We start from the raw sequence: 11,530 nt of genomic DNA, 5'->3' as shown, positions 1-11,530 counted from the left end.
CTTCCTTCCTTCCTTCCTTCCTTCCTTCCTTCCTTCCTTCCTTCCTTCCGTTGCTTTTGTCAGGTGTTTTCTCAGAAATGAGAAAATTAACCAGGACACTGTGGGAGTGGCTACTTTCAGTGTATGTTGGTGAGCTATTATATAATGTCAATAAAGCTGTCACGCTCGCCAAAGGTCAACTGAGGCACCATGGGTTCTTCAGGGGAAGAAGGAGCCACTGACAACACTGTGGGGGTGAAGACTCACTTCTGGCTTCTCACTTCTGCCTCCTGAGCTCAACAGCCTCCAGGGTCTCAAACAAGTCCGACCATCGACCATCGGCAGAGGTGACACCTGGTGGTAACCAGGGCCTCCCATGTGTCAGTCCCACCGACTGACAATGCTGCTAAGCAAGGCTGTCATCTGCCTGTTTGCTTAGCTCTGATTTGCTTTACTCTGCTTTATTCATCCCCGGGTTCCCCTAATAGGCAGTTTAATCTTCCCTATTCCCTTCTGAAGCAAGGCCAACCCACAGCCTTCTGACACTTCCCTCCTAGACTCCCGGATTTGTACTGGGAGCCTTCCCAAGTGAGGGATCTGAAGCTGTCAAGAGCCCTTTTAGACCCAGTGGAGTGGGCTCCCATTCAGATTGTCTCACACTCAGCCTCATTGGAAGCAGAGGATGAGGCCAGACGAGCTCAGGAGAAGCCTGTAGGCGTCCCCGAGGGGCCCATGCATTCGCTACCTTGCTGCTGTGCGTGGAAAAACAAGGCTGGGTGGGGGATGGCGGGCCTGTTTGCACACCACACTGTTCAAACAGACTCCCCTGCCGCAGACACCTGTGAGGTGGAGGACAGGGAAGGCAGTAGCAGGGGCTCTCACCTCTCCTCGACTCTCCCCACAGCCACCCTGAGAGCTGCTGCAGAGTCCTACACACACCATGCCCCGTGCTGGGCTCTGTAGCTGCTGGGGTGGCCGGGTATTGCCCCTGCTTCTGGCCTATATCTGCTACCTGCTGCTTGGGGCCACCATCTTCCAGCTGCTGGAGAAGCAGGCAGAAGCTCAATCCAGGGACCAGTTCCAGCTGGAAAAGCTGCGCTTCCTAGAGAACTACACCTGCCTGGACCAGCAGGCCCTGGAGCAGTTCGTGCAGGTGAGGGAGCAAGGAAGGATGGGCCAGGAAGAGTGGGGAGGTGGGTGGAGGGTGCCGGTGGCAGGTGCAGAGACGGAGTGTGGAGGAAACTCCAGAACCTTGGCCTGCAGGTCCATTATGTGACCTTGATCAGGTTACCTGACCTGTGTGCCCTCGTCAGTGAGGGGAAAAGGAGGTGACTGGGGTTGGGGAGGTAGCTCAGGCAGTTAAATGTCTGACAGGCAAATATGAGGACCTCAGCTCGACGCCCAGATACCACATTACAAAGCCAGGTGTTGGGCAGGGAAGATGGCTGGCTCAGTGAGTAAAGTTGCTTACTTGGCACAGAGCCTGATGACCTGAGTTCAATTCCTGGAACCCACATGGTGAAAAGAGAGAGCCAGCTTCCAGAATGCTGTCCTCTGATCTTGACACACAATGACATGTCCTCACCCATATAAACCCACACACATGTGCATGCGTGCGCACACACACTCACACAGACAGTGTTATGTACTATTAAAATGTAATCTTAAATGAAAAAAAAATATAACAGGCATGGTGACTTCTAATCCCAGCACTGGAGAGGCCCAGTGGGCAGATCTCTAGGGTTCTCTGACCAGCTGACCTTACCAGGTGGGCAAGCTCCAGGTCAATGAGAAAGGACTTGTCTCAAAAAAATCTGTGGAAAGCTAGAGATGGCTTAGTCGGAAAGAGCAGTTTCTCTATAAGAATAGGGACCTGAGTTTGAACCCCCAGCACCCATGGATAATTCTGGGTACGGCTGCAAGGACCTGTGACCCCAGCACTGGGTGGGTGGATGGACTGGGGAGACAGATGGATCCCAAGAGTTCACTGGCCAAGCCAACCTAACCAGGGCTAGTTCAGTGAGAGACTCTGTCCCAAGACAAAACCACGTAAGGCTGATGGCTCTGAGGAATGACACCAGAGGGTGATCTCTGGCCACATGCACACATACGTGTGCACACATCTGCGCAAACACAAACTTGTACACACACACACACACACACACACACGCACACACACACACAGTCTGTGGTTTAACATTTGGCAGCAGATTAAAACCCTTCTCAGAGCTGTCATTGCTTCCTGAGCATGATCTGTCAGTTATCAACACGGTAGAAATTTCCTCTCCCACACTCCCCCACTTCTCAGGACGGCTACTCCATCTGCTGGCTCCCAGTTTATGTCCCAGAGTGCAGACGCAGACCAAGGCGAGGACCCGCTGGGCTGATGGGCAGTGAGCTCTACCAGGACTGCACCCCTAGCTCCTCTCACTCCCTGCCTGGGTCCCTCCTGCCAGAAACAAAGGAAAACTAGGTATTTTGAGCAAAGGCAAATCCACTGAGAAGAGAGGCAGAACAAATGGTGTCAGTCACTGCGAACCTTCAGGCAGGTACAGTCCACACAATGATCATGTAGTTGAGGGGTGGGGACCAAAGCTCTGTTCCCTCATGATCCAGCGCCTGGGGCTGAGCACCCCCAGGTGTTTCCTTCCAGTTGCTTACTTGAACCGGTATCTTCAGCTAGCTAGTGGGAGCTGAGGCTCAGAGAGGGGCGGCGTGTGGGCCAAGGCTGCACAGTCACTGCTGAGACAGAACTCACACCCACACTTCTTATTAGGGAGCTCCTTATTCTTCATTCCAGCTGAGGAAAGGGTCCTGCTGAAAGTGGCAGTTCTTAAAGCAGGGTCTGTGGACCGACCAACAGCAGTACTGCCTATGAGCGACAGGAAAGCCTGCGTCAGCTCCTGCCCAGCCCTGCTGACTCAGGAGCTTCAGGGGAGGCCACCAGGTGGGGCTGAGGCCCTGAGACTTCTCTTGGGACCGAGAGCTGGCAGGATGATATGTGAGCGGGGAACACTGTCCCTGCTGTTCCCGGATATACTCCGCATACAGCCTTCCTCAGGAACGGAACTCTTTTCCAAGGTCTCCCAACCTTCCAGAAGGAAGCCAGAGACAGGGACACCCCAAAACTTCCTTCTGCCCTGAGCTGGAAATGAAATCAGGAATGAAGAGCTGGCAGACAGGTGGTAAGGCTTGAACTATCTCTGTGGTCACAGGGCAAGGATGACCCAGATCTGACTGCATTCAAGGGGGCCAGTGCTTAGCTCAGGGACGCACCCCAAAAGTCCTCAGTCTCAGGACAGACCCTGACCTTTCAGGGTAAGTTTTGGGAGAACCCAGTTCCTGGGGAACTCCCACGCTGAGTGTAGTATTCCGATGAGACTTCTGAGGAAGCGAGTTTGTACACTATAGTCCATTTCTCATCCACATTCAGAGCCAGCAGAGGGATCAGAACCCCTCCTCTGCAGGATGGGGGGCTCAGAGGTGCAGTGGGGACAGCCAGGGATCTGGGCAAATGCTGTCCTCACCAGTGTGTGGGAAAGAGGAGGCCAAAGCCTACCTCTTAAGAGGTAAGTTTCTGCCACCTGGGGCTGGGAGGCCTCCGCCCAGCCCATGAAAAATCAGTTCCCACAGGAAAGGGGAGCAAGAGCAGTCCTGCTTCTCAATGGTTCCCCGGCCTCTGGGGCACAGCCAGACATCACAGCCTATCCTGCTGACCATGCCACTTTCACAGGTCATCCTGGAAGCCTGGGTGAAAGGTGTGAACCCCAAAGGCAACTCCACCAACCCCAGCAACTGGGACTTTGGGAGCAGCTTCTTCTTTGCGGGCACAGTGGTCACCACCATAGGTAAACTGGTGAGGAAGGAGGGCCTCCCTAGGCCCTGCTCTGCTTGGGAACCCTTCTAGAAGTCATCAATGGGGCGAGGATGTGGTTTATGCAGGAGGGGCACACAAGGTACAGATTGGGAAGAGGGTAGGTAAGACCCATGAAAGTGGAAGGCAGCCAGGCTGGCTGCAGCTGTAGGTGGCTGGGTTCACTTCCCTGGGGCACACTGAAGGGCCAAGCAGAGCTTGTCCTCACAGGACTGCATGAAAGGTGGGAACGAGGGCCTTTCCTATTGACTTCAGTCCTCCCTGCAGATGGCTGGTCCTGGTGAGCTAACACTACAGACCAGGCTCACACCTGGACTAGAAGTCATCTCAGGGAGAGAGGGACTGGAGGTGGGAGACTGTTTATGCGCAGAGATTGTTCCTCAAAACTCAGTGTCCCACCCTATTCACCCCCAGTGAACCCCCAGGCCTCTCTCACACGGGCGTCCCTTCCATTCCGTTAAGCCCAAACCCAATTCCACTCATCCTCCTTGGCAATCCAGGCAAAGTGACAGAGTAGGGGTTGGGGTATAGACCTAGATTTGTCCTGGGCTTGGCCTTCAGAGTTTCTCGTCCATCAAAGAGGGAATAAATTGCTACAATTACATAAGGCAGAGTGGGTAATTAGAGCTGCACATGGGCGGGGCCGGAGGAACCTAACTGGTGGGAGGCAGGGGGTGGCAGTCAGCAGGACTTTATGGAGGGAGGCAGCAGCACTGGAGACGAGTCTTCTATAAGTAGAGCTTGTTCTATCAGAGAATCGGGTGAGTATCCATGGGAACAAGGAGCATCTCTTCCCCCAGAGATGATGGGGACATGCCTCTGCTGGACCTGGGGTGGGCAGGTGGGAAGTAGTTCTGAGCTCTCTCTTCCCTTGATCTATATACTCCCTTGCCCTGTAGGCTACGGAAACCTGGCACCCAGTACGGAGGCAGGGCAGGTTTTTTGTGTCTTCTATGCCCTGATGGGCATCCCACTCAACGTGGTCTTCCTCAACCACCTCGGCACAGGGCTGCGTGCCCACCTGACCACACTGGACAGGTGGGAGGACCATCCCAGGCATTCCCAGGTAAGGAGGAGTCCTCCCTCCCCTCCAGGCCCTCCAGGAGATAGCTGAAAATTGGGAGATGGGCTTGGGTATGCAGACATCTGAGAGTCAGTTTGTACAGCGGCAGGACTGGGGCAAGAAAGAACTGGAAAGGTGACGCACACAGGACAGGGTGTAGCTTCACAGGGCTCTGCAGTTACATGTGACTACGGAGTCTACTTGCAAAGTGTTAAGGGCCAGACCCTGGGCATGACTTCCCTGGGAGGGTGGTGCCCACGTGCCAGGCAGCTCTATGCAGCATCCTTCTTTGGTGGAGAATCCGAAAACTACATTACCTCTCCATTCTCATCACGGGCATCCAGCATTGTTTCATGTGATCCCAAACAGTCTCCAGGCTACCCAGCATTCCCCACAGAGCTTATTGTCACAGAGGGACTTGGATCAGTTTAGTGGGTGACAGTAGTCTTATTCCAGATCTGAGTGCCCTAGGGAGTCTGCTCAAGTGTGATTCTCAAGTGAAAAAGGAGGCTTTGGCTCCTTCCTTGACCCACTAACACAGTCTCTTACCCAGGAAAGCTTGGTACATACATGTCACACGCCCATGGGTACAGCCCCACCCAGATGTCTGCAGCTTAGATATTGCCCTGCCCATACTTGACTTTTCCCAGACCTCCCCCATATGCTTCCAGATGGTCTCAAGGGCAGACTCTCCCCTCCCAGCTTCTGCAGGTGCTGGGCCTGGCTCTGTTCCTGACTTTGGGGACCCTGGTCGTTCTCATCTTCCCGCCCATGTTCTTCAGCCACGTGGAGGGCTGGAGCTTCCGTGAGGGCTTCTACTTTGCCTTCATCACCCTCAGCACCATTGGCTTCGGGGACTATGTTGTCGGTGAGAATGGGATAATCAGGTTATCTTGGTGGACACCCACCACGATGATGGGGAACAGGGAGGTACCAACTGAGGTTGGTTACTTCTGAGGCACCTGTGGACTCTTGGTTGCGTCCTCAGAAGTCTCTAGTATGATCATTATCACTGCTTCCTTCACCACTAGTCCTTTGTATGAGGGCCAGGGAGAGAGTATTCCTATGGAAATTGGGGGTGGCTGTGCCCTCAGACACAAGCCATCACCTTCCCCGGCAGGCACAGACCCCAGCAAGCATTACATCGCGGTGTACCGGAGCCTGGCAGCTATATGGATCCTTCTAGGGCTGGCGTGGCTGGCGGTGGTCCTCAGCCTGGGATCCCTGCTTCTGCATAGGTGCTCCCGGCTCTGGCTACTCATCAGAGGCCTGGACCTCAAGGATGGAACAGCCCCTGACTCTGACCCTAGACCACAGAAAATCCCTATCTCTGCATGAGACCCAAGGGTCCTGCGCTCCCCCAACCCCCTGACATTCCCTGCCCTTCCTCTTCCTTCTCAACCTCCATATGACCCAGAGAATGTGGTCAGCGACTCTTCAGAGAGAGAAAGGGGACAGGTGTGCTATAAAGTAACTGATGGGAGACAAAACCAAGACATGTGGATGGAGGTGTGCAGGCTGGCCTCACAGCTCTTTACCCCGGCCTCCCAAAGACGACCCAGGAAAATCAAACCCTGTTGAATCATGGTGGCCAAATCACCACCGCCACCTTCACATACTGGCAGGAGCCTGCAGGCTGCAAGCAAAGGCGAACTTGATTTCTGCTTGATTTGCTACACATATCCTAGGCTCTTAGCAAGTCCTACTGTGTACCTGGTTCTGGGGCTATGACAGGGATGGTTTCCACCTCACTGTATCGTCAGTCTTGAAGGAGCCCCAATGCAACAGCTGCAGCCTTGATGGGAGCAAACCTGGGGAGGACGAAAGGTCAGGGCAGTGACTGGAGGAGGGGAACGGGCACACACCTGGGGGTACCTTCAGCGCACATAGGAAGCTGTCCTCTGCCCTTGCCCACAGGTGTCCACCTGAAACAATGCCGGGAACCTCTTCCAGGTGTCCCACTGCTTTCCTGAACATGACTTCCCTTGACCCTTACCCCCTCCCGCCCCCCAACCTGGTGCCACTCCCAGAAGCCTTAGAGGATGTGAGCTCCCTGATGGCTCCCAAGAGAACACTCTTCATCCAAACCTGGTCCTTCTGACAGATTTCAACACTGGCCCAGGGAGTGGAGGTTTGGCCCAGTCTGTCCCAATGCCCAATCTCACAGGATTAAATTAAAACTTTTCTTGGACTTCCTCCGCCAGAGGCAAGGGGCTTCCTAAGATCTGTGTCCTCTTTACAGCGTTTAGGGGTGGGACACGGGTGGGACTGTGAGCCCAGGAGGCTGAGGGGAGTCCCAGGGAAGAACCTACATTGGCAAGAAGTTCCCAGCACCCAAGTCTTACTGGCACCCAGGAAGGGATTGAAATCCGATGTGCTGACTCCTGCTTCTTTTCTGAAGGAGTGGAGACGTGGGGATCTCCCTCCAAAGCAGCCGGGTCACCAATCTCTGGCCTGCCACACCTCCCGCGGAACACAGACAAACCGCTCCCAGCTGTGAGTGCACTACCTGTAGACTTAGGGTGGTGCAAGACGAGGAAGTCCCTGGCCCCTCAGCTCAGGCAGGAGTCCTGTGACAATAAACTTGGCTGCTGTTTCTCCTCTGCACAGTGGATTGCCGGAGGCTCTCTTACTACAGGGAATTGCTAGGGTGGGAGTGGGTGTTCTGGGCCCTTCCCTCTCCCTTTCCCTCCCCTGCCGGTAGCTACCCCGCAGCCCCCTCCTTCCCTCTGATGTAGGGGTGGGCACTCCGCATTCTTCTGGGAGTGGCCTTTTTTGTCCCAGGGATGGATTGTTGCGGGTGGGTAGGGCCATCCCATCCTCAGCACTCCTAAACTGGGAAACAGGAAGGCATTTGCTTGAAGAAGGGGCCCCTCCTGACTCTTCTTGCTTAGCGTGGTTTCTGTCAGTTGTAGTTCTCCCGCAGCGCCTTGGTGGGCTGGGGCCTGCAGGTGCGGGGCACCGGGCTCTTGCTGCTCTTATGTCTGGCTCCGCACTGGTGTGTTCTGAGCGCTGGAGGGTCGTGCTGCCTGGGACTCCAGCTGCAGCTTCCAGCGTGACAAGTGGGAGCTGCTACAGAGCTACACGTAGTGTTTGGACGGCCTGATGTTAGACCTGCTTATTCGGGTTAGGGGCCCGCCTGGAAAGAAGGGATGGGATAGGGGACGCTGGACAAACGATAGGAATGAAGGATGCTCTGGCCCGGGTGTTGTGTCCTAGAGGCCACAGGCCTGGCTGTGTGGCTGGGACGTGAATGACCACAGGGTTGGCCTGAACAGCAACAGAAAAGGCATCCATCCTTAAGGAAACGAGAAGGCATGGCTAGCCTTGTAGGAACAAGGATATACGGAATTTGGATATAAGGAATACAGAAGATGTGCTGTCACAAGATACAGGGCTGTTGGAACAGAGTAGCATTTGATTTTTGTGGCAGCCCTGTGTGGTACTTATTGGGACAGAGGGCAAGAACGAAAGTTCACATCTAGCTTCTTCCAAAGGATGGGGGAGGGGCAAATAGGAGCCAGGCTCTAAGAAGGGGCAGGTCCCGTGGCACTTGGGAAAGGACTCAGCCAATAGGGGTGTGTAAAGTAGGGTCAAAGTGTGCTTGCCCCTACAGGGGCAAAGGAGATAGAAGCTGGGAATGAGCGGACCTGGACTGGATCCAGGCCTGAGACCAGTTTGCCCGGAGGTCATCCCGGTCCACCTGCAGCGCAGGCAGGGCTGAAAAGGTGGGCACCGGAAGGTGCAGAGATCACCGAGCCAGAGGCTCCTCAGCCAATGAGGCTGCCATAGCATAGGGAGGAAGAAGGTGATTCATCCTGGCGGGGCTTCCCACGGAGTGCTCTTCCACCCGTGGCCCCCAGGGGCGCCAGCAGCTGCACAAATCAGTGTTCACATTAATATCCTGCTCCGCATCCCCCTGCCAAGGGCATAGTGACAGAACTTAGACCCACATACCTGGTGCAGAATCTTCACACTCCTGACAGAACTTAGACCCACATACCTGGTGCAGAATCTTCACACTCCTGACAGAACTTAGACCCACATACCTGGTGCAGAATCTTCACACTCCTGACAGAACTTAGACCCACATACCGGGTGCAGAATCTTCACACTCCTGCAATGGCTCCTTTGTTTTGTTTTTTTCTCCAGAGTGGGTTTCTCTGTAGCTTTGAAGCCTGTCCTAGAACTAGCTCTTGTAGACCAGGAAGACCAGGCTGGCCTCGAACTCACAAAGATCTGCATGCCTCTGCTTCCTGAGTGCTGGAATTAAAGGCGTGCACCACCACCTCCGGCTCCTTTATAGAGAGGTAAAGGACCTGAGCCCCAAGTCTCTGAGCTGAAACCAGATACCAGAATGGAAGAGGAAATTGTTGGGGTGTTGGCTGAGTGGAGACAGACTTCCAAACTTTCAGATGAGCCAATTGGTCAGGATCTGGAGCTAGGCAGGGATGGGGCTGTGTCTGCCTGCAGCCACTACCATCAGTAAACACTTGACGTTGGGGCCCTTTCCTTACCCAGCCCCCATCTCCCCTGGAGTCTCACTGGCAGATGCTATTATCCCCATTCAGAGGCGAGGCAAGGCGCAGAGAGGATATGTAAGAGCACAAGGCTGCACAGCCAAGAGCTGAGGCCACTGACCTCCCAGAGACTGCTTCTGTGGATACCTATGCATGTGAATGTTGCTCCACAGATTTAACCTTCATAGAGAGGGTTAGCCAGTGTTAATATTAATATTTACGGACAAGGAAACTGAAGCATGTAAAAACTGATTAACTTCTACACAGCCCCCTTCACACTGAAACACTTTGATGGCTTGTGTCAGAGTTCTCCGTCTCACTGAAGAGAAGTCATGTCTCTGTTTTCTGCAAGATTAGGACTGAGCTGGGCGGTAAATGATAGTTACGCCTGATAGATAGCCCAGAACCCAGCTCTAGGATATGAAGTGGAAGGTATTGTCAGTGGAGTCCCTGGTTGGTAGGAAGGGTAGAGACTCCTTGTTCTGTCCAGGCTTGGAGTAAAGAATGAGATATTGTGTGAGTTCCCTTGAAGAACATTCTTTTCATCCCATTAGGGCACCATGGGAATAGTCCAAGGTTGATGGAGGAAGGTCATTGGTTAAGTAATAAAGAAACTGCTTGGCCTCATAGGTTAAAACATAGGTGGGAGGAGTAAACAGAACAGAATGCTGGGAGGAAGAGGAAGTGAGCTTAGAGAGACGCCATGTTCCCCTCTCCCGAGCTGACGCGAGAGCTCTGCTCTCTGAGGCACATGCGATGAAGCTCCGACCCAGGATGGATGTAGGCTAGAATCTTTCCCGGTAAGACTGATGCTACACAGATTATTAGAGATGGGTTGATCGGGATATGAGAATTAGCCTGTAAGGGCTAGAGCTGATGGGCCAAGCAGTATTTAAAAGAATACAATTTGTGTGTTGTTATTTCGGAGCATAAGCTAGCCAGGCGGCCGGGGTGCTGGGGACACAGCTCCGCCACTCCTATTACAACACAAGGTGTCTGTCTGGATGAACCAGTGAGGTTATTGGTTTACCAGTGGGAGCATGGGCGATTTAGAGCCCTGGATCACTGGAAAGCCACCTCATCAGGGTGATGTCTCCCAGAAGCTGCATCCTTGGAACTCATCACACAGACAGCCACACTGAAGAATCCTCTCTCCTCAGCAAATTGTTACTATGCATATAAAATGGAGGAGCGGCCTTGGGAATCCTGTAACTTTCTGAGCCGTAGAGACTTGTAAGTCAATAAAAAGAAAAAAATGAAAAAAGGGCACGCAGCTGCTAGGTATGGGTTGAGGAAGGGTTACTGTGGACAGGAGGAAGAGCATAGGCAGAGGCGTGTGGAAGGGTCCAGACTGAACATGGTGGCAGGCTGGACTGGGCCTTGTGAGTTTAGCAGGGAGGGAAGAGTGGAGAGCCAGAAGCCAAGAGGCCAGGGGAGTGGGAACTAAGAACATTTCCCCACACAAGCAGCACCTCCTGCCTCAGAAATGATTTCCTCATTTCACCAGGCACCAGGGAGACTGTACACATTTAAAAGTTTGGGGATTGTTGCCGTATGGGACGTTGGTCATTCCACCCAGCCCCTCCCTACTGTCCCTTTTAGCCCACTAACACCTCTCATTCCAGATCTATTTCCCCTCTAGAGCTAAACTGAGGTGGAATCCATCCTCAAAGGGCCTCTGGGGACTGATGTTTGGAGACACTATGGGCCAACAGACCTGGGTTCCTGCAACCCTGAATCTCAGGAAAAATGTCAGTCAATGGTCTCAGTGTCCTTACTCTCGGCATCCCCTGCACGACCCAGGACTTACCACCAGGTGGCAGGCCCACGTCAATGATGACTCCAGCTTCTAGTCCTTGCCTGAGAGAGCAGGTGAATTGCACTATGCATAGCCCTCTGGGTAGTTTTAATGCAGCCACTATTTCTAGGCAAGAGTACTGATAACTCCCGGGAGCGTGGGCAATCTTTGAGACAGTGTGTGTGGAAAGTCCCTTGGTTTCCATAGACCCTGGAAGGACCAGCTGGCCATTGTGGTGTTTTGTCTTTATTTATGTATTTATTTTAATGTATTTAAAAATGAATGTATACAAGTGT

At 53.5% G+C, this 11,530-nt stretch overlaps 1 protein-coding gene across 1 annotated transcript; it reads left to right on the top strand.

Annotated features, from left to right (window-relative positions):
* Positions 1–919: 919 nt before the first annotated feature.
* LOC101987096 (potassium channel subfamily K member 16) lies at positions 920–6,370 on the top strand. Its single transcript, XM_005367608.1, has 5 exons — positions 920–1,132; positions 3,713–3,827; positions 4,753–4,919; positions 5,619–5,784; positions 6,037–6,370. The coding sequence occupies exons 1-5, from the start codon at positions 920–922 to the stop codon at positions 6,252–6,254; spliced, it is 879 nt and encodes a 292-aa protein (XP_005367665.1). The 3' UTR covers positions 6,255–6,370.
* The last annotated feature ends 5,160 nt before the right edge of the window (positions 6,371–11,530 follow it).

This window comes from Microtus ochrogaster, unplaced genomic scaffold, assembly GCF_000317375.1.
Source record: "Microtus ochrogaster isolate Prairie Vole_2 unplaced genomic scaffold, MicOch1.0 UNK21, whole genome shotgun sequence".
In the NCBI taxonomy this organism is placed as follows: Eukaryota; Metazoa; Chordata; class Mammalia; order Rodentia; family Cricetidae; genus Microtus; species Microtus ochrogaster.
The sequence above is the reverse complement of the archived record's forward strand: the minus strand, read 5'-3'. Positions and strand labels throughout refer to the sequence as shown.

Excerpts from the sequence above, each read along its gene's own strand:
- LOC101987096 (XM_005367608.1), top strand. The coding sequence starts at position 920 with ATGCCCCGTGCTGGGCTCTGTAGCTGCTGGGGTGGCCGGGTATTGCCC. Across the intron at positions 1,133-3,712 it reads CCCTGGAGCAGTTCGTGCAG|GTCATCCTGGAAGCCTGGGT; the intron begins GTGAGGGAGCAA and ends CCACTTTCACAG. Across the intron at positions 5,785-6,036 it reads CTTCGGGGACTATGTTGTCG|GCACAGACCCCAGCAAGCAT; the intron begins GTGAGAATGGGA and ends CTTCCCCGGCAG.